We start from the raw sequence: 22,115 nt of genomic DNA, 5'->3' as shown, positions 1-22,115 counted from the left end.
TTTAATTATCTTATTTACTATATGTAGGCTTTTTGTACTCAATTACATTGTCCACGTATCTCTAATCGCAAGCCATGATAATTAACAAGAGAACTGCAAAGTTTCATCTTGTAATTTTTACTAGTCAATAAGTTTGCCTTTGTTAGGCCCCAGCCAGCAAAATTGCATATTCGTTTCCAAAATTTACACGTGTTTGCCTGTATTGAAAAGTATACGAACATCTTGACTCCTATTCTTGATGTGGTGGTGAAGTAACTTTGTCTTACAAAAAAATTTTAAATGTATTTTTTAACTAATTATCACGTCAACCAAAATGTGTTAATACCATATAGTACTTACCTGGTAGTGAGACTCATTATTACTTAGTTTTGCTCTTGGTGATCCATTGTAACTTAAGAAGGACGTTTATTAATTCTTCATTGTTTCTCACTACCATTTCCAAATATCTAAGAATGATTCGAGTCGTTTTCTTCTTTACGTTATCTCTTACATTGCCAACCAAATATTCCATTATCGCGGCGAAATTTACCACAGCTCTGATTTCCACTTTTTCGACATAGTTTCGCTTGCGAAGTAAAAAATGAGTTATTACAATAAATCAAGTTTAGAAATACGGTCGCGCTAATCCTATCAATTTCTTAACACTTCCTGAGGTCCAGTGGGAGTTCTTCTCGTAGCTGAACTTCGATGGAATTACTTTTACAGTAATTTAATAACAGAAAAGTTATTGAATTAATTGAGTTGAGTTACTGAACTAGTCCAAAGAATCAATTATTTTTTGTTATTGGTAATTGATTAACTTTTACTTTGCTTTTAATAAATAGTTGTAATTGATTAATTTTTTAAATGGAATTACTAATAGTAAATTAGTTATTTTGTTCAAGTAATTGTGCTAGCTCTGCTGCCATATAAACCGGAAAATGATCCAACGCGCTGGCCTCCCATAATTGTCTTCATGGCAGCATTACGTCCCTAGAGGATACGCTTTCCAACCTTTGAGCTAAAGGGATTATTAAATTGAAAAATAAAACGAATTTTGTAATATTCACATATTATGGGCAACTCTCGAAATGCAATGACAACATGTCACGGTCAAAATAATAATAGTACATAGTTTGAAATGTAATTCTAAAGTAGAACATAATTAATTATTCACATGGTTACCGATCACTGCTGCTAACGAAAACCGTTTCACAAAAATCGAAACTTCGCTAAAGCTACGTTAACAAAATATATACTTATAAGTTCTAGAACACGGCGTTTTATGTACAGGGCGGTCCAAGTCACTGCTAACATTCTTTTTTGTGCCGATGACCCAGACCACAAATTGAGTATTCCAAATTGAATCAAGGCGATAAACAGACATTTGGAACACCCATAATTTTCTCCTATGGGAGTTTCTTGCATCTTCTACAGTTTTAAAACAAGGCGGACCAATGTGTATAACGCGAACAGAAGACAATGAATACAATTATAGTACAAAACGAGGCAAAAACCTAAAACACGTTGACTGCGTCGGATCTCCAAAGACCGATGGCTCAATGTAATCTAGCATGCATGAAAATTTACTGTATTTACGATTAACGTATTTCTGATCTTAATGGAGGTACAAAGAAGTTATAGATAAATAGTTAAGCCGTAATTGAAAATACATAATAAAATAGTATCGGGCAGTATTTATTACTCTAGAGTAATAAATAATATTTTATATACATATACATATATATATATATAAGATTATTTATTCTGATTCGTTATTTCTCGCTGAAAACTCTTTTAAACTTCATATTGTAAAAGTGGCAAAAAAGCACTATTTAAAAAAAAACAACAAACACTTAAGATTTCATTGGAGGTTTGGTACATAACCATTTCGAAGAGCGTAGAATATTTATCACTATAATAATTGATGGAGGGTGGAAAACTAGAATAGTTTTGTCAAAGTGTTTTAAAGAAACATTATCAACTACTGTTGTAAATTTCAAATCAACATATTTTACACATGTCTCCGAAATGACAATATCTTCTAACGAAAAATATCGGGAATATGGGCATAGTGAAATTACTAGACCTTCGTTCAGTGGCAATAGAAAAAAGGTTTAAATATTCATAAATTATTAGTACCGGTACAACAGCAACAGTTATTACCAACTATTATAGAGTCCCTATGCGACTACAAATACCAATTAGTAAGTTGAGACATGAAATTCTTTTCAGACAAGACGTTAACAATTTATTAGCTGATAAAGAAATAGTAGAAGTTAAAAAAATATATAGTTGTTCCCACTGATTGTGACACTGTTTTTGGGGAAGACGCTTTTATTTATACTCATTGAGATATCTTGAAATCCTCCAGTACTAAACTTGGCAACACTGACCAAGTCACTGCCAAAATTTGAACCTAATGTAATGGGAGCTTAAAGTAAGCTGTAACCTGTAATCATTTTTAGAATCCGACAAGTTTAGAAAATACCATTTGCGGGATATCAGTTTCAAAGGGCTTTAGTTACCTTAGATCTCAACTCCGGATTTATATCCTGCCTTAGAGCTCATTTTCGGTGTGAGGTATATTCTGCTGAAATATATGCACGCCATTCTGGGACACCCTGGATCTCAATTTAGCAGTCAACGTGTTAAGTCAAATAAACTAAAGGGATAATGATTATTATTTTAAGGCCAGTGTTTGAAAGTGGTGTCAGTAATGTGGTCCGGTTTCAGGCCTTTGAAGAATCTCTCCCACATTTTGGAGTAAAGCAGCTCCAAGCCCTGTGCGTACACCTTGCAATCGAACAAATGAGAGGTAGATCGGGAGGTCCATACTTTGTGGCGCATGGCTTTGAGGCTGTAGTCAGATAATCATGTAGTATGAAAGCAATAATATTGGAAAATACTCACTATTTTTTGTCAGTTCCTAGCTTAATAGCTATATCTTGGTACTCCTGTCTAGTCCTGGCGATCAAGTCCGGGCAGCCGAGTGTGTTTAATTGACTAGCTGCCACTCGGGAAGCCAGAGTTTCGCCTGGTAACGTTACAACGGGAGTTCCGGTCCACAGTACGTCCATGCTATTGAAAAGATGTTTTTAAAGTAACTTTATACAAAAATAGGAGCTGGTAAGTACCTGGTCGTATGTCCATTACACAAAGGAGTATCCAGACAGACGTCGGCCAACTGACCACGTCTAACGTGCTCCTCTTTAGCAGCGACATTACTGAATAGAATGCGGCCTGGCTGCAAACCCAACTGTTGCGCAGTATTCAGTAAATTCGGTTCACCAACAGCCGGAAACCTCAACAACCATAATACAGCATTTGGCACTGCTTTCAAAATGTTTACCTGTGGAGTAAATAAGATAATTTCCTACTGCTTTGCAATATTTCATGAAATGTGGCGTCAATATGTAATAATTTTAATGGTTCTCCATAATAACAATGACGAAAACTCATGTAATTGATGTTTCACATTAGTAATTTTGAAAGTGGCAGCTAATATAGTAACGTAACGACTACGTACCCACATATGGAGCGTCACAGGGTCGATTTTGTACAGTTGATTAAAGTTGCAATAAACAACAGCATCATCTGGGAGTCCATATTGCTGTCTGGTAGTGATGACGATGCTTTGGGGCACCTCCTCTCCCGTTGCGGCTTTATTATTGGTCTGCGTCGTTGCCAGACCATTCTGAACCAACACTCCATTGAGAGAGGTCTGCACCTGACCGGAAGCGATCATGTTCTCTATAGGAGTGGTAGTTGGCAGTTCCGCAACTTTCAAGCTAATTTCAACAGGTTTAGCCGCCTTCACGATCTCCTTTACTTCCTTAACATCGGTGTTTTCGACCAAGGGAGATAAATCGGTGGCGTTGATTATGGCAACGTTGTCAGCGAAACCGTTGCCCAATCCATTCCTGTCAGACACTATTAAACGTTCCTTCAGGTGGGGAAACATCTGCTTGTGATCTCCCACAAAATAGGTGTAGGGCATGTAGGCCAATTTCTCGCTGTATTGGTTGGCCAGCTCCAGAGGTGATGTGACTACGTCAGTTATCAAGTAATCCATGAAGCTGGCTCCGCTGGTGCCTGGGTATCCCAGCCACATGACCTGCAACAATTATTTCCAGAATTTCTTTGAACACTTGACAACTCCTTGCACTAACCTGGATGGGAGCCGGTCGCAGGGCGAAAATTTCATTGCGAGCGCCCTTTGTGTACCCGTTCATGTTGACCAAAATGTGAATATTGTCTGAGTAGATTCTATCAGCTGCTTTGCCATTACACGGCTCGCCTGATAAATCGATAAAATGTTCACATTCTCGGGTTATTTTACTACGGAATGTGGTACCGTCGTCTTGGCTCAAGGCGTAGCAAAACACTTCTACCTAAAAGAGCACACAACATGAGACATTCTTTTACGTAACAGTGAAAATAAAACGAACCTTGCTCCTGTCGTGTAATCCAGGCACTGACTGCATTAAATGCGAAGTGGGGTGATTACCGAAGTCACTGCTCACGTACCCGATTCTCAATCTCCCCTTCAAATCTCCCGTGAATCTGTAAGGCGGTTTGTGCAACACATTGATCTTTTCCAGACACAAATTTGCGTGTCTTGCGGCGATCGCCTTCCTGAATTCATGCGACAACGGATACAACATCGAGTGGTGTGGATGTACCGAGGGAAGGCGATTCTTCTCCAACTGATCTGCTACTATATTAACAAGCTTCTTCATTCTGGCTTCGTAATCCGACCAATCGCAGACTATCTGCAAGCAGTGCGCTAAGTTGCAGTAGGCATCCGGAAAGTCTGGCTTCAACTTCAAAGCAGTCCTGTATGACTGAATGGCTTCGGGAATGTTTCCGGAATCCTTGTGAATGCTAGCCAGATTACTGTGGGCATCGGCGAACGCTGGATTTATCTGAATAGCCCTCGTGTAGCACTGCAGTGCTCCGGAGACGTCTTGCATTTCTTTCAAGGTGTTGCCCATGTTGGAATACGCGTCAGCAAAGGTGGGCTGAATCCGGATGGCCTCTTTGTAATGCATTAAGGCCTCGTTTAGTTTGCCTTGTTGCTGCAGTACCGAAGCGAGGTTGCTATGAGCAGCGGCGAATTCTGGAAACACTTCGAGAGCCTTGAGGTAGAGTCGAGTCGCTTCTTCAATAAAGCCCTGCTCTCGCTTGATGTTCGCCAAATTGTTCAAGGAGTCTGCGTGACTCGGACATAGTCGTAGTGCCGTGTTGTAGCAGTCCTCCGCTTCCGAAACCTCAATTTAATAGAAAAAAGTTGAAGAAAAATAAGTTAAAAAAATCAGGAAAAAAAAACAGGATAAAGTCAATGTTGAAATATCTCTTCAGGGTGTTTACTTAACAACCATTTTACACTATTTTACTCAAAAATATCAATAAATCCTCCCTTTTTTTCGTCACGAGAACTCACTTTTATTTCAGGAACAGGCGACATACCCGTGAAACGTCCTATGCACAACGAAATAAATTGATTAAATTAACCAACATATCTCTGGCAATATGGAAGTTTCAATCAATCAGAACCGGTACTGGGCCAAGTCGTCCATTGGGAAATTAAAAAACGCACTTATGACGTCCCTGGTTCAAGTGTGTTTTTGGCCAATTCTTCCATTACGCTTTGATCCGATTGTAATAACAATATAAGCCAGGCTTTCGCCGAAACATTATGGCCATTAAAAATAGATTAGAAGCAGGGGCGGAACAATATAGAAACCATTAGCCATACACGGGACATAATCGACTGTATTTTTTTTTCTATTCTAATATAAGAGTATGGTAAATACCAGTGTTTGTTTTTTGTTAAACGCAATAAAATCAATAAATTTTTGCTGCAAGGATATGGTTCAATACTATAAAGTAGATGCATCTAATGAACAAAATCGCACTTGTTCTCTAGTTTCACATGTTCAATACAGTTATCACAAAGGCATAAGAACCTAAGAAGTCCTAGGCAACATTCCCACAAGAGCTTCTATTTAACTCTGAAATATGATATTCTGTACCAACGAACGATATGGTTTTACCAGAATTTTTTTTAATGGAATTTCTACAGAGACAGTGAAAGAGTAAGAAAAATATTCAACAGTTTTTCGATTTCCGTGGAAATTTTCTTCGGGTTCAGGTTGCAAGTAATTCGATCTATTGTTAGTCCTTAGAGTACATACAACCGAAATTCGACCTAAACGGGTTTCAGTTGTTCAGATCAATTTTTTTCGAAGGGAATTCGAGCTCCCGTACCACTACGCACACGGTATGGCAACGTTCCGTGACGTGTTACACGAATGGTCATCACCGGCCAGGTCATATTCCTGCACGTAACTTCTTCAACTATCCTCGTTTCATTGCGATGTCTGATAACTTGTTAGAGGCAGATGACTTTCGCAGATCATATTGCCGACCCGAGTGCGCACTGATGCGGATAACCGAATTCGCCACGTTCCGACATTCTTGGTCTCAACAACGCAATGCAAATCGGTCTTGAATTTGCGAACAAGATGGGCGCACATGTTTTAGTTTAGGTTTTGCCAGTTCTTCTTACCTGCCCTTTTTCTTTGAGTGCGTTGGCCAAATTACAATACGCATCGGGAAAATTGGGCTGAAGCTCGATTGCCCTCCGGTACGTATCAATGGCCAGATCAATGAGCCCCTGCTCATAGTAAACGCAGGCAAGGTTCCCATGCACCACTGCGTTATTCGGAGAAAGGTTGAGAGCACGAAGATATGCTGCTACCGCCCTGAAATTAAAAAAAATGTATATATATATATATATATATATATATATAGGAAATCTTTACAAAGTTTCCTGGATGGCGTGACCGAAAAACGAAGTCAACATCCACAAAACAGGAAGATTTAACATGTATTTTTAGAAGTGATCTTGAAATCTGTTTAATTTGATTACCTAGAAACCTGGCAACGCTAAACCTGGCAATTAGGCTTCGCGTCTCAAATACGACACAAAGCTAGGAGGCGTTTGATATCCTTTCCAAAAATATTTTCTTACATCACTCAATTTCCTCGGCTGAGCTCATAAAGCAGCCATTCATCCACACATTTGAGGAAAATTTTTAAATTTAAATTTTGCAATTTATAAGCTCAGCTCTGAAATATGGTCTTCCACGAAGTCTCGGGAGAAACATCAAATCCAAGCAAGATTCAGATCTCACTAATTGTCGATATATCCAGAGGAGAGTAGCCAGATTTCTGATATGCTCGTTTAAAATAAACTAGACTCGATAAAAACAGAAGTCTGTTCCTACAGAACGTTATAAAGCGCATTAAAACGCGACCTATAAAAACTATTCATTAATTTCCACGACTTTCTGGCAACTGGCACTAATTCACTTACATACGTGTAAGATCGGTTTTTTGTACCAGTTTAAATTTTAATTCCAAGGGTAATGTGCATTCTCTCTCCCACCATTTCTAATTTTTTTGCAGCACACCACTGACCGAACTGACTCCCTGAAATTGAAGTTTTTTATTCAATTTAGAAACTTTTTTGTTGTTGCAATTCTTCTGTATCTGGACCCTTTTCAAAGTACTTGAGAAAATTGCTTCTCGCTGCCATTCGCTTACTAAGAAGACTGCAGAAAAAAAGCTTCAAATGGATAGAAACCTTTGATGCATCGGCTGCTATTTTAGCAATCACCTAGAAACCCCAACGAGACTAGCAAATCTCTTTCAATTTTCTAAAGACGTTCCCAGATTTCCTTTTAAGAGACTTTTAGGCTGTACGGCATTTTTAAGAAGCTTTTTTCCGGGATTCTCAAGAACGTGTTGGAAGATCGCTAGAGATTGACGAAGAGTTTCGGAATTTGAGCGATCTTGTGGCCTTCTTTGGCAGAGACACGCTTAGGTTACGTGCATTTTGTTAACATGATTTTAGGAAATCCATAGCCGATAAAAAATATACTCTTTTTCCTCTTTGATTTTACGCCCCTTGAATAATGACCGCTGGAAAACGAAAAATTACTTTAGGACCCCCGAAAATTTACAATCGTCATAAATTCAATCAATTCTGGGAGCTGCTCACAAGATCAAAACGGCAATCATTTATACTGAAATTTATCGTGCAGGCTGAGCGTTCATAATTAAAAATTTTCCATCAGCTTTCGATCGAAACCCGAATAAACAATAAATATTTACCATAAAATATAATTACTAGAAGGTGTGGGAGTCTGAAATGTGCACATCAAATCTATCAAATACGCCCCTGACGTGTTTTCAATAAAATCTTTAAGTTGGGAATTTCGCAAATCAAACAAAACGTTTTTGTTTCGTCATGCAAATTCGCGTATTTAAAAAAAGAAAACACTAAGAGTGCGCCTCAAGCGTATAGAACAAATTTACTTTCGTCTGATAAAATTTATACTTAAATCCCCTGAGTCTGCACGCCCGCATTTGCCTGAATAGACACACAACCCTAAGATTTTCGGACATGGAAAATTGTTAAACACTCAAAACAAAAATTAAAAAAAAAAAAAAATGAACAAATAGAACTAGAAGGAATTTCCATAAAAACAATACACCGACTTTATTTCAAAAATTCGACAGATATTTGAGATGTTCGAGTCGAACGAAATATTGCCGACCAAATCCAAAATTATCCCAAAAAGAACACTGAATTTCAGATCATTTCAAATTTGATGAGGTAACTTAGATGCAAGACACTATACCCCCTGTTAAGCATAATCCATTTGAGCAATTTTTGTATCTCAAATACCTCTTAATGTGCCTCCTGACAAATCCGGTACAACCGAGTCTGGTCGCTCGTTTAAAATCCTTTTGGTAGGATGGCTCGGGTATACGAATGACCGTATAGACCACCACACACTGCAAGTCCATTGCGTGGGCATTTCGGCGTGATCCAGCGTCGGAATTGCCGTCAACTATCGAACGCGACGCCTGTAAACACCGCCATGGACCCGACGTCGACTGGAAAGAAATACTTCGACGAACGTCGCCGACGTCGGGCAGAAGACGCGGGTCCTGGGTAGGGGCCCCGAAAAACGAAGGGGTTATTGAAAAATTGCCAGAACGAGTTTGTTTTGGACGTGAATAATCGACGCCTTTTGTAGCAGGGTGTCGCACGTAATACGTTTCAGTTTCCCTTGATTTTTTTCTTAAAAGTTTGAGGGTCCGCATAACATAAATCTCTGACGCTGGACGGAAACTGCACTCCTCAATGTCATGACCCATTTACAAATTTTGAGATTAATTCGAAAGATTTTGGACACGTTCCAATTGATACTTGGATATCCCCTGACGTATAGCAAACCAAATTTAAGAAAATTTATGAGGGACCGACCCTGATCTTTTTCATTTTTACTCCTATGGGAATGATAGTCATTAATTCACTCGAATTACATAACGTAGCAGTCGTAATCTTACACAATGTAAAAAAAATCGTTCTTTGTTACTTTGCCTAAATAAAAAGGGGAAATTGTTCGGAAAACTAGCCATAAAGCTAAATCTTTACTTGTAAATAAGCGTGGAGTCGCCTGAATGTCTGCTAGTTTTGTGCCTCCTGCTCTATGCCCCACACCGTTTCTCCCTCAAGGAAACTCGACGGAACACAATCGGGATTCTCCACTACAGGGTAAATTCCATTTTATTGTTTTGCCCGAATTTGTTAATGGTAAATTACAATATAGAACAATACAATAAATAAACTAAAAAGACCCCTTTAGCAACCTCGTTGCAGATAAGCCGTGTCCCGAGAGAATGTATTATACAGGGGTCATTCACTGTTAGTGTCCTATTTAAAGTTCCCGGGGTTCTAATATAGCCAGAGATGTGAAATTTTAAATCCAGATGTAATGGAGTTTGATGTGTTCAATTAAAATATTGGTATCATTGCGAGGTTGCCAGATCTTTGTTATTTTAAATAGCAGACCCTGTATATTATTACATTTTCGTATTGACCGGAAGATTTAAACCCCAGTTTATGTATCATAAGCGGGTTTCACCATATGGGAAAAAAGACGAGTTTTTACGTCTCAAAAAAAAAAAAAAAATGAAAACGGTTTCGGAGGCTGCTGGCGTCATAACGAGTCAAATTCCTCGAAAAATCGGTAAAAATGCGTCTACAAAAAAATGCATTAAATAAATATAAAATTTAATTAAAATGCAAAAGTGGAGTTTCCGCACCCCAAACACAGCGGGGAAAAAATTCAAAGAGGGCCTTATGTGTATTTCATCCATTTTACATATAAACCTCTCGCACATTTATTTATCATTCATTTTCCTTTTTATACTCATTTTTCGAAGGAAAATTCAGTTACCAAAACGTCAAGACAGGTTCCGTCCGAGTCCTGATCGATGGGGGGAAATATTATCATCTGAGTGGTAAGTCGGACAACGTATATAAACATTTATACCTATACGCAACTATACCCATACGAATATAACATATAATAGGGAAGAAAACGAATCGAAGCATCAAGACCAATGACAACGGCAAGAGCATAAAAAACGTTTTTTTCACACATTTGTTATCATTACAATCTCTGTAACCAAGAGAATAGAATTTGTCCTCAAATGAGAGAAACATAAACCGAAAAAGAGATATATCATGATGAAGCAGAAGATATTTCTGGTTAAAGGAACTGACGATAGCACCAAAACGCTCACAGAACAAAAATATTCAGAAGTGTTATGGGGAATGTGTTTCTCTGGAAAACGACGTTCATATTCTCTAACAGTTTCAAACGCATTACCGAAAGCACAGTCATAAGAGCAAAATACACCTGACATCAAGGTTAAATTTTATTTTCTTGAAAGCTGCGAGGCTGAATACACCGCACATGCTACATATACAGGGTGGAGCACCAAAAAATTTCCACCTAGGTTTATCTTGTAAACGAATAAATGAAAATACGATCGGACCCGTAAACAGTAGTTACATGTGTGCCCCCCTCTGCTCTAGCCCCTATTGAAAGGTGGGTGTCACCCTTAAAATCTTAAATGAACAGATGAAACGAGTGATATCTTATTTTAAGGAGAATTGAATTTCCTTTGTTATAAAATCTTTCTCGTATTATTTGGTCGATAAATAAAATGCACAAAATTGGGCATTAATAAAAGTGTTTTGGAATTTAGTTTGATCCTTCGAAAAACCTGCTATTATCAGTTTGTTTCTCGAAAAAGCGGATGGATCGGGGGAAGACGTCAGATTGAATGGCCCGCAAGATCGCCTAATTTGTCACTATTTGACTTTTTCTTATAAGAGTATTAGAAATATAAAGTTTACGTAACAAAACTGAACTCTTTTGAAAACTTGCAACAACGAAGTGTACAGGTGCATTCAAGTAACTGCCTCATTACTCCATAATGTGCGGGAATATTTCAAACAGTGGTTATATAATTGCATAGAGGTTGGAGGTGAACATTTTTAACATTTACTTCACCGATGCAAGCGGAAAAATTTTTGCTACTTTTACATTTAATTTCTTTATATATCTCACGAACTATTTTATCGATTCCAACAAGGAAGGTTCCGTAATAAAGGGAATTCAATTCCCTGTAAAATCAGATATCACTCACCCCCTTTCCATTTACGACTTTATGGATGAAAGCCACCTCTTCATAGAGATTTTACTAGAAGGGGTGCATATATGTAAAAAATCTATCTCCCTGAAGACTAAGGTTTATGTGTCCGGCCATATTGTTCGTGTAGAAGAAAGAAACCTAAATGGAGAGTTTTCGGTGAGCCACCTCGAATACGTACAGTCGTGGAAAAAGGTATTCATAAATCATAGAAAATTACTTTATAATACAGTTTATGCAAGAACCTCTTAAATATTTTTCTATTAATTTACGTCCGTGCAAAGTACATGATCTAAGCTTTTTAATACTAACTTAACATGTATTTACGTTACCGCTTAACAAAAAAAACATTGCACAATTCGAAAAATGTTCAAATAAAACGGGGGAAAAAGTATTCATACAGTGAAAAATTTTCCGAAAAATTACTTACACCCCCTACCTACTTGGTGGGATATCCTTCTACTTCTATTACGGCAACTATACATTGTGGAATTGAAGCTACTAAATTATCTGTCACAATCGGGTTAATTTCGTTCTATTCTTGTAATAAAGCAGCTTTCAGTTCATCTTTGTTTGTAATTGGAAGTTTTCAAATACGTCCGTCCAGTTCTCCCATAAATTTTCGATCGAGTTAATGTCTGGAGATCGTGGAGGTGGTATGTAACCTGTGGGAGTGTTATAGAGCAGCGGATAGACGGACTATCTCCGCTGTATATTTCGGATCGTCATCGTGTTGAAAATGATAACGACCCTCAAGGTGCAATCTTTCGGCACTAGTTGTTAAATTTCCTTTTAAAATATTTAAATAGACGTGTTTATCTATAATGTCGCCAATGAAAACGAAATTTCCCACTCCATTTGCTGCTATACACCCCCCATACCATTACACCACCCACACTTTGTTTGACAGTGGGCTTTAGATTTTCTTTATTTAACGCTGTTCCTGGTTCTCGCCACGCTAGTTTTCTGCCATCGGAACCCCAAACGTTAATTTACTTTTGTGAGAAAAGACGATGTTGCTCCAGAAGTCTAAAGGCTTATTAACATATTCATTTGCGAACTGGAGTCCTTTCTTTCTATTTACTTTATTAATGTAAGAGACCTTCCTCTAGCTGCGTGATCCGTGAATCCTGTTTTTTTTCAGGGAATTTTAATGGTTCTTGGCGCAACACTCTTTCCGGATCTATCTTGCAAGGCCGCAGCTATATTAAATGCACTTTCAAATGCATTTTTTTGTACTTTTTAATATAAAACGCTCATCTCGTTAGGATAGACCGTTTCCCAGAAAAATGGATTTTTATAGATCGATGCGCGATTACGGGAACATAGAAACGTATCTTAATGAACATAGTAGGTAGATTTCAGTATTAACCGATATGATACAGTTGAAAAAAATTAGGAACTAAACAGGTTTATCAAGAAAACTGGATTTATGAATAAAAAATATCTTGATAATTTATTGCAGATAACCGAAATACCCTGTAATACATATAAATTTCTGTGTTCCTGCAATCGCGCATCGACTTATAAAAATCCCTTTTTCTGGAAAACGGTCTATCTTAACGAGGTGAAATAGGAGGACCTTTTTTACTGAAAAATATTTAAGAATCAGCAATTTGATTTTAAAAACATAGAATTGCCACAAACGAAGAAGTTCAGGCAAGATTTACGTAGAAGACTCCTTGTATGCGACGCCCCTGGCTAAAATTTGCAATTATTAAAACAAAGAAAATTTTCCCATTCCAACCTATTACAGTATGCCGAATTTCATAATTTTAACACAAACCGCTTTAAAAATATTGCGAAAAATACATCTGCAGTAGTCCTCCTTTAAAGGGTTCTAGCCCCTTTAAGGAGCATTTTTTGGGGTATGTATATAAAAACTTTTTTATTATTTTAACCTCTAGAATCACCTCCTAAAATATTTCAACGTTACTTCCGGACACCCTATATATTCAAGAGGTTCCTGCATAAACTGTAATATAAAGTAATTTTCCATGATGCACGATAACTTTTTTCCACGACTGTACATAGTAACATTTAGGCCAGAATTCAAATTGAAATCGCATGCAATCTCTAATAAAGCTAACATACATGAGTATTTACAAAGGAACATTTTGCCTGGCTTGAAGGCTTTTACGATGCCACAACGTGCTCGATCCGGTCGTGCCCCAAAACAAGTTGCCGACTCGTTTCTTTAATGATCACTGTTCGCTTACAGCGGAAACATTTACGATTCCTGACCTATAAAATTTTACATTAAGGCAAAACACCAATGGAGCGAACAGAAATTCCCGCTTTCTATTTATTTTTCCAGCTCTTTCTCCATTAGGTTCGACAGCGATAACAATTTGTTTCTTGTGAAAAATCGCAGGTGGGATGTGTGTAAACTAGGGGCCGCTATTATTGGACATAAATTGAGCCAGAGCAAATAAATTGTGACGATTTATCATCATATTATGAAGTGCTCGTAACGTTAGAAACTTTATGATATATAACTTTACCGAAAAAAATACCGGAGCACACAGCTTCCGAAAATCTTTAAATAAACGCTGAAGCCACTTGGATCGGGCCAAAGCAATTAACGATCTTCGCTCTCTCATAGCGTCAGCCATCATGATTTATTATCAGCAGACGTGAAAGGTGATTTATGAGGGGACAATATCAGTTTATTCGAATTCATGTCTACTGTCTTATCCCAGTTCTGTGTGAATGTACAGGGCGTGGTCTGACGAGAGGTACCTTTTAGCAGATAATTGTACTGCTTATTTCCCACAAGAAATCGTGTAAACAATCGTCCGATTTTGGACGGTTTGAGAGATATTTTTACGGAACACATTTAGAAGTCGTGCGAATTTTTCAAATTTTGAAACGGCACAATCTGGAACTCCAAATTGCGCAACTTTGTCCTTAGTTAGTCGTCCTCGTGCCTCTTACTGTGATTAACTGGACCCGCACGGTTGAGGGATACCTCTCGTCACAGAACACCCTGCAGGCTCCCAAAAACGACTTACCTATCGAAAATTCGGGCCTCTTTCAGCACATTGCCCAAATTAATGTACGCGTCTAGGAAATTTGGATCCAATGCCACTGCCTTCTCGAAATGATGGATGGCAAGCCAGATTTCGCTCTGGGCATTGAAGACGCATCCTAGGTTACTCCATGCCACCGCAAAATCGGGCCTCGTTTCGATGGCTTTCAAATAGCAAGCCTATGTACAAGTCCTATTAATTTTTGACACTTAAGCCGGAAAACGCGCGCCCGCTCATTCCAATGGGATCTCATTCTACGCCAAAACTCGTGAGTTACGCCTTTTGCGCCTCAAATAAGCAACACAACTTTAACGCTCAATACGGGAACTCATCGCGCAGCGACGCTTCAATTAGCTCTTGGGACATACACACAGTTCTGCGGCAGCTTGAGCCTCATTTTTACACCCAAAAAAAAATTGAGGCCCAATTACTGCTGATTGTTCGTCTTGGGAGCTGCGGTGTATATTCCATAGCTAAAGTGACGCTCGAAATAAAATAATTACGCCAAGCCGCGCTTGGGGGGGTTACAAAGTAACTAAAGACGCTGATGGGGAGATTGGGGAGATATGGAGGCAACATTTAGTGTCGTCTCTTGCTCGCACTTCGGTCTACTTTACCTGGTCGGCGACTATAGGGCCTTAACGAAATCAACGGCAACAATGAAGAAGAAGACCGCATCAGCAGTGGATACCTGTTACGCAACAGCACAACCAAATAGTAAATATGAGTTTAATTAGCACTCACGAATGTACTGTTTACTAACTACTCAGGTTGTCACCGAAAATATTTTTACTTTTACCTGCAAATAGGACAGTCTTGTTATTAGTGAAGTATCACAGCTTAGGCTAAATAGTACATTTTTGCAGTTACCGCGGAAATTTTGGATTTGCAAATAAACTTGTCAGCTGCCTCATTAGGATCAAGTAGCAGGATTGCAGTCAGACAAAGCCCTTTAATTTTTAACACATACTGTGATGTAACGAATTTAGTCCTCTGAATGAACAATAGCTTGGATCAAAATATTGACACCTTGTTGGTACCTATATGCAAGATTATAAGGTTATTTGTAATCTATTTGTATTCCAACTTGCCCCTTTGGTCTTGCATGTACACACCAAATACATTCGAGACCACGACTATGCTACGATCAAACCTAAACTTCTTAATCATACTATTTATATTAACATTTGCTAACAATATTTCAGATATACTAATATTTTAGTATAGTAACAGGGCTATTCGCTATGTTCTAACGTAGCTGGTTATCCTTATATTGAGTAACATTTTTAGGCAATATTCAAATAAAAGTTCTTGCAAAATAGCAGGTGGAGCTTCCTTCAAGTTACGAATCGACGATCATATATTCGGCTTTTTTCAAGACAATCTAATTGAATTGTCTTCGACTTCTCCAGCTGATAGTTCCATCATTCAGTCTAAACGAAGAACGAGTAAAAAAGTTTCTGTTGATTGATTTGTTTCCTCAATCTGTATTCCCAAATCCCTCCTGCTTACAAGAAATGTAGATGAAACTTAGATTCGCTGCTCCCTTCAGGTATTTCAGGGCTGACTTAACGGTTATCCAATGCTGTTTTGTATGATGAGTATTAAAGTGGTCCAAAAATAATATCGCAAATGCAATATCCAGTCTTGTTGTGACTGGCAAGTACATCAGTGCCGTTGTGTAAGCTATACATCTCAATAGTATACTTACTGGTTTAACATTCTGCATTCCACACTTCAATAATAAATGCATGTTCTGCCACTGACTTAATTTTAAAATCCGATGATTTAGCCCCATTCGGCTTGAATTCCGAAAACATAAGAAATTTGTTTCTCATAATCGCACATAACGCAATGGGAACATTCGCACTCCATACACTTAAATGTATTCACACAAATTACGACATTACTGACTACAAACATCTTTAAATTTGAGTTTTTTTGGAAATAAACGTGGATCTAAGGATAACCAAGATGAAAGTGGCAGGGTGTCGGTGGAGGATTCCTTAGGGACCCATTCTCGGGCCAATACTTCAAGACTGGGGTATATCTCTCAATATACGGACGATACCACAGTTGTCAATAGACCTTCCATTATACATCTTTTCTAAACAAGAGAAAAGATAATCTTTTAAATAAATGGGTGCTGTGGCAAAAACTTTGTAAAATCTCGACAAAATCGACAAGAGCAATTTAACACTATTTCGCCTCGGTTGGGTTCTTCCATTCACTTTTTTAAATTCGAAAATGCAGTCATGTGGTCTTTTAACTTTGTCCTCGAACTTTCTGTTTACTGTAACTTTTTGCTCATTCGTTATGGCTCATTTCGACCGAATGGTAAAACTGCCCCTGAAAACAGAACATATTCAACTTACCAAAACAATTTATTACATGTGATTCCTATACGTCCTTCTGAATCATTATGTGCTTTTTCCCATAGACGGTGTTCGATTCCTAGGAGTATATTTGAACCTTTCTTTACCGCGAAACCACCTTATAAGCATGGTAAAATAATTTCTGTTCGGTATCTTGCGGAATCCGGCACATTGCCTCTGCCGCACACTTTGAATACGCGCAGAGGATACTGACACATATTGTCTGCTAATAAGGGGTTCTTCGGGCGCCAACAAGCACTCAAAGAACTTCAGATCACAAATCTTTACAGAGATGTTAACTGTGGTTTCTTGTAGACCACATTTCAGGCAACTGAACGTGCTGAACACAGTCACTATATTACTCATTGATCATGGTTCATTAAGAGAGGTCTTTTCGATAAACTTCCAAGTTATGTAATTTTTACACACTTTGAGTGTGACTGTACTAGTAGAGCTCATTTGTTACATTATAATAAATTAAGCTAAGCTAAGCTAAGTTAGCAAACGGTTAAGGTCAACCCTCATATATTAAAAATGGTCAGGGGTCTCAATATTTAATTTACCATGAAAAAAATCCAGCAATATATTTATATAGGGCCTATTATTAGAGTATCTTACTGCCATATACCACAACTTTAACTTATACGCATCATGAGGTCTTAACCTATTGTAATTTGGCGATTGAGAGGTGACAAATTTAATGCTATTGTAGGAAGACTATTTGCATTCTAACAAAACAGCTATAATTCAAAACTGCCAAAATCTGTAACAATTACAGTAATTATAGCGTGCTTTCTGACTGTAATCCTGCATTGCTATGAAGTCTTCCAATTTTCATGTTAAATACTTTAAAATCACTAATCATCTTGCCAAATATTTCCACTAAAATGAATATTTCTTTCTAACAATTTATGCAATAATCTTGTGCTCTAAAATATGTTTCCAGTAATGTTTCTTGAAATAAAATTACACTAAGCGCACCTGAAAAACTTGACACCATGGAAAAATTGAAAGCCTCCTTTAAACGTAGCAGTAACAATATAAAAAAAAAAACATTAAAGGAGGTTTGCTCACACACAGTGGTGTTACCAGGGTGTAATTCCATAGATTTAGCAAAAGTATTGCAAGCTTCAAAACTTGACAAAAATATAAATGAAAAATGTGACACCACTCTGCTTCCACTATGCAGTCAAATGACTTCAAAACTCATCAATTTTAAACAATCGCATCGTTTAAAATTGAGGAAACTACATCAAAAAATCTACGCCAAAGAAAGAAAACAATACGCCATATGAATCTTTGACGCCAATAGAATATTACGCCATTTTGAACACCTGATTTTTCAAATCAGTCTGGAAACACTCTTCAGTGGAACACCAATGACGCATCAGTGTGGAAATTGATGACAAGATGAGGCACTATGCAAATTAATACATGAAACATGTGCTTACCTTAGCCTCATCCAAACGACCTAAAGCTTTAAGAAGATTCCCTAGATCACTACGAACACAATAGAGATCCTGAAAGAAAAACCTCGGTAATTTCTGATTATAACTCTATTTTAATACCTAAAATATTATGATAAAGGGTGGTACCTCTTTGAAAGTTTTAAGAGGTCTTGACAAAATGATAATATATGAAATCTGCCTGCCAATTCTTGGACTTGATTTCCATGTGAAATTTTATGCTGTAACTGTTCCATGACTAACTTGATTTATTTTCGATATAGAGGGTGTTTTTGAAAATCTCCCACTTCTTATGGTGCCATATCTTGGCTATTATAGAAGATGTAAAAAAGTTCAAATACCAATATTTTAAGTTGCAGTTCAATAGTGTACTACGAATGTTACTATTCAGAGGGAGATTTCACTTCTCATGTAAAGTTGTTTTTTGAGAAAGACATCCTGATTCCAAATTTAGTCTGACATCCATACAAGTCCCCAAAAACCTAACATTACTCAAGACCAGCAACAATGTTTTTCATTCTGACAAAGGAGAGGTCATTGTATATTGAAAAGAAATCTAGGTAGTTGTAAAGTGATCACAACATAAAAGATCACTTGAAAATTAAACCTGAGAATGCAATCAGAATTTATCTGTCATTACTTCGCCTAGACCTCATAAATTTATTAAAAACATAGCATATTATACACAACACGACCAATTTAAAAATGGAGACCAATAAATATGGTAATAAATGGAACTTTTCCAAGTAATTAAGAATTTTCCGTTTAAGATTTTTTTTTTACAAGGCTAAACAAACAATGCTATAAGCTGCAGTACTTACTGGGTTATATTGCAGTGCTGTAATGTAAGCTTGAACAGCCTGTTCCATGTCACCTGCTGCCACTAAGGCTGCTGCTAAATTTATATAACCATCAATAAAATCTGGCTTTAACCTCACTGCATGACGATAATTATCCAATGCCTCTTGCAGCTGGTTTCTCTCCTTATAGACATTACCTAAATTACTGTAAAAGATTTTTTAACATTTTCCTCAATTTTGATCATTGAAATTGACTGACCTATAAGCTTCAGCAAGAAGGGGATTTTGTTTGATAGCCAGAGTACTGAAATGAGCTGATTTCTCCAGTCGACGACACTGGAAATGTATACTGGAAAGGAGCAAAAGGACACCAGTATTTCCTTGGTCTTGCCTCCAAAGTTGCATGCAATGGCGCTCTGCATTTTCATAGTCGCCTGCCTGGTACTCCCGATGGGCAAGCTCAAGCAGGCCTATAGGAGATTGACATGAGATTTCAATCAAATCTAATGTTGATGGCAAAATTTGCATTAAAATCGTTTATGTGGCAATTAAAATTATTTTCACAAACACATAGGAGGGCAAGCTAAAATGGCTGCCCATAGAATGGAAGAAGCTTGAATTATAAGCAAACACAGCTTGAAACCTCTGTCACTAATGAGAAATTAGTATAAAAAAGATAAAATTGCGTGACTTTACCGACTGAATTCATGGTAATCGCGTCGTTCATCTTGAGTACGACTTGGGTCCCTAAGGGAAAGCTTCCGTTCTGGTTCTGCTGGTTGATATTCAAGTTCACAGAGTCAGAAACTGACTGACCCTGCATATTATTCACATTGGGGTCAATAGGAGGGCGTTTGCCAATCGCAAAACGGTATTTTTAAAAGGAAACCGATATATAAAGTCACTTTGAAATCATAAAATCACCGAATTTCACACTTCCGCCATGCTGCCCGCAACACGATAAGTTTAGAAACGCATAAAAAAGAGAGCAGGAGAGGCTCTATAAATGACATTCGCAAACACGATTTAAAAAAATTTAGCGAACTTCTTTCTCCTTATTTATATCAATGTACTAAATAGAGACAGAATCTAATCTTCACAGCGGCAAGATCCCCATCTATGGGAATTAAATAAAACCCTTTTTGTTGCCATTAACTAACTTGGACAATTGACTGAATTCATGTCCAACGTTGCCAGTTCGAGAAACTTTACCCGAACTTCGGGTGCTTCGAGCGTACTACCGCCATTTACCTCAGGGTTTTCTAATGAGCATATTTACAGTTTCACAGTAACATATGGCAACCCTGTTGCTTTTGTGTCGATCCAAGGTCGTTTATACGTTTTGGAAAATCATTTTCGTAAAATTTTAAATATTTTTCATAAAATTTACCTTTAATCAGTAAAAATACAAATATCGTTCCAATTGAAAGAACTTCTGCTCACGATATGGCAGCAGCAATGGATGTTGATATGGATGAGGTTGAAGCGCCAACTTCCAGCAGCTCCAAAGGAGAGAAAAAACGGTTCGAAGTAAAAAAGGTATTGAAATTGAAAAGAAATAATTGATATGTTAAAATAAAAATTTGTAAATGTTGGGCAAGCCTTAAGCCTTAATGGGTGCACTCAACAAAGGCAACAGTATTCTTTTTTAATAAGACTGAGCATTATTTTACTTTCAGTGGAATGCAGTTGCTTTATGGGCATGGGGTGAGTGCTGGTGCTAGTTCTTGCATTAAACTTGGAAAACTCCCCTCCAAAAACACTCAGAAAATAATCATTTTTCCTTTGCTAGAATTAGGTAACAAACATAATAATCCATCTCACTTGTCTTTTAGACATCGTGGTTGATAACTGTGCTATCTGCAGAAACCACATAATGGATTTGTGTATTGAATGCCAGGCCAATCAGGCTTCTGCCACTAGTGAAGAATGCACAGTGGCATGGGGAGTATGCAATGTAAGTTTCAGAGAGTTGACACTCCATATATATTCCTAATAAAGTATGGTAATATGAAAAAATCTTGCAACAGTGATGGCAGAATCAATTCTTTTCATAATTAAATTAGTTCATATTTCTGATTCTGTGGTGCTAAAAAACAAGTAGATATGTCTAGCAATTCAGCAAAGCAAAGAGGCCATATAAGCATAGGTTCTCAAATCCTTCATTCATGTAGTTCAAGATGCAAAGGAAAATACATTAAATATAGACACTTCTTATGGGAAGATTATCTGTAGTTTTACTAGCAGAGTTCTTCTAATCAATGATAACATTAAACATTTTCACAGCCTAGTAACCTCATAAAGTATTTGGACTTCTGTATAGTGTGTATTGTATTTGTATTACAAACTATTCAACTATTGTATCAAATCAATTAAAAATCTTGCCATAACATTTTGAACGACCCATCTTTGTAGCAAGTGGTGAACTGCAGAAGGCATTTTGATTAAGCCATTAACTATTTATTATCAAACATCTGACTAACAACAAATTAAAATATTAGTTTATCCAAAATATGCCTTTGATATTTGCTGACTACTTAAGATTTTTCTTAATTATCACTCTTTATTGTTCTATGTATTGCAGCATGCATTTCATTTCCATTGCATCTCAAGATGGTTGAAGACCAGGCAAGTGTGCCCTTTGGACAATCGAGAATGGGAATTCCAAAAGTATGTAGCTCCTTTAAGGTTTTTTTTATACCTTATTCTGCTTTCCAGATATGGTCACTAAATAATTTGAAGCTGATTTACAGTTGAGAAAGTTAAACCATTTTACTCAACTTTTGGAGGCAGCTCCAGTCATCTATGGGAATGTACTTGAATTATTTTTTTTGTAATAAACATTTTCTCTTTCTAGTACATATTTAGGATTTTTTT

General features: G+C 37.4%; 2 protein-coding genes across 2 annotated transcripts; one reads left to right on the top strand and one right to left on the bottom strand.

Annotated features, from left to right (window-relative positions):
* Window positions 1–1,034: 1,034 nt before the first annotated feature.
* sxc (O-linked N-acetylglucosamine (GlcNAc) transferase sxc) lies at window positions 1,035–20,223 on the bottom strand. The gene is made up of 12 exons (XM_066288997.1): window positions 19,935–20,223; window positions 19,498–19,708; window positions 19,260–19,443; window positions 18,424–18,492; window positions 14,580–14,776; window positions 6,554–6,749; window positions 4,431–5,252; window positions 4,152–4,373; window positions 3,509–4,096; window positions 3,117–3,331; window positions 2,893–3,060; window positions 1,035–2,839 (listed from the first exon to the last, which is right to left on the bottom strand). Exons 1-12 carry the CDS (start codon window positions 20,059–20,061, stop codon window positions 2,668–2,670), a joined length of 3,171 nt encoding a protein of 1,056 aa, XP_066145094.1. The 5' UTR covers window positions 20,062–20,223; the 3' UTR covers window positions 1,035–2,667.
* A 310-nt stretch (window positions 20,224–20,533) lies between these two features.
* Window positions 20,534–22,097, top strand: Roc1a (Regulator of cullins 1a). Its single transcript, XM_066289469.1, has 5 exons — window positions 20,534–20,777; window positions 20,918–20,945; window positions 21,074–21,195; window positions 21,823–21,908; window positions 21,957–22,097. The coding sequence occupies exons 1-5, from the start codon at window positions 20,685–20,687 to the stop codon at window positions 21,967–21,969; spliced, it is 342 nt and encodes a 113-aa protein (XP_066145566.1). The 5' UTR covers window positions 20,534–20,684; the 3' UTR covers window positions 21,970–22,097.
* The last annotated feature ends 18 nt before the right edge of the window (window positions 22,098–22,115 follow it).

The sequence above is a fragment of the Euwallacea fornicatus genome, chromosome 13 (assembly GCF_040115645.1).
Source record: "Euwallacea fornicatus isolate EFF26 chromosome 13, ASM4011564v1, whole genome shotgun sequence".
Taxonomy (NCBI): Eukaryota; Metazoa; Arthropoda; class Insecta; order Coleoptera; family Curculionidae; genus Euwallacea; species Euwallacea fornicatus.
This window is presented reverse-complemented; position numbering and strand designations above follow the sequence as displayed.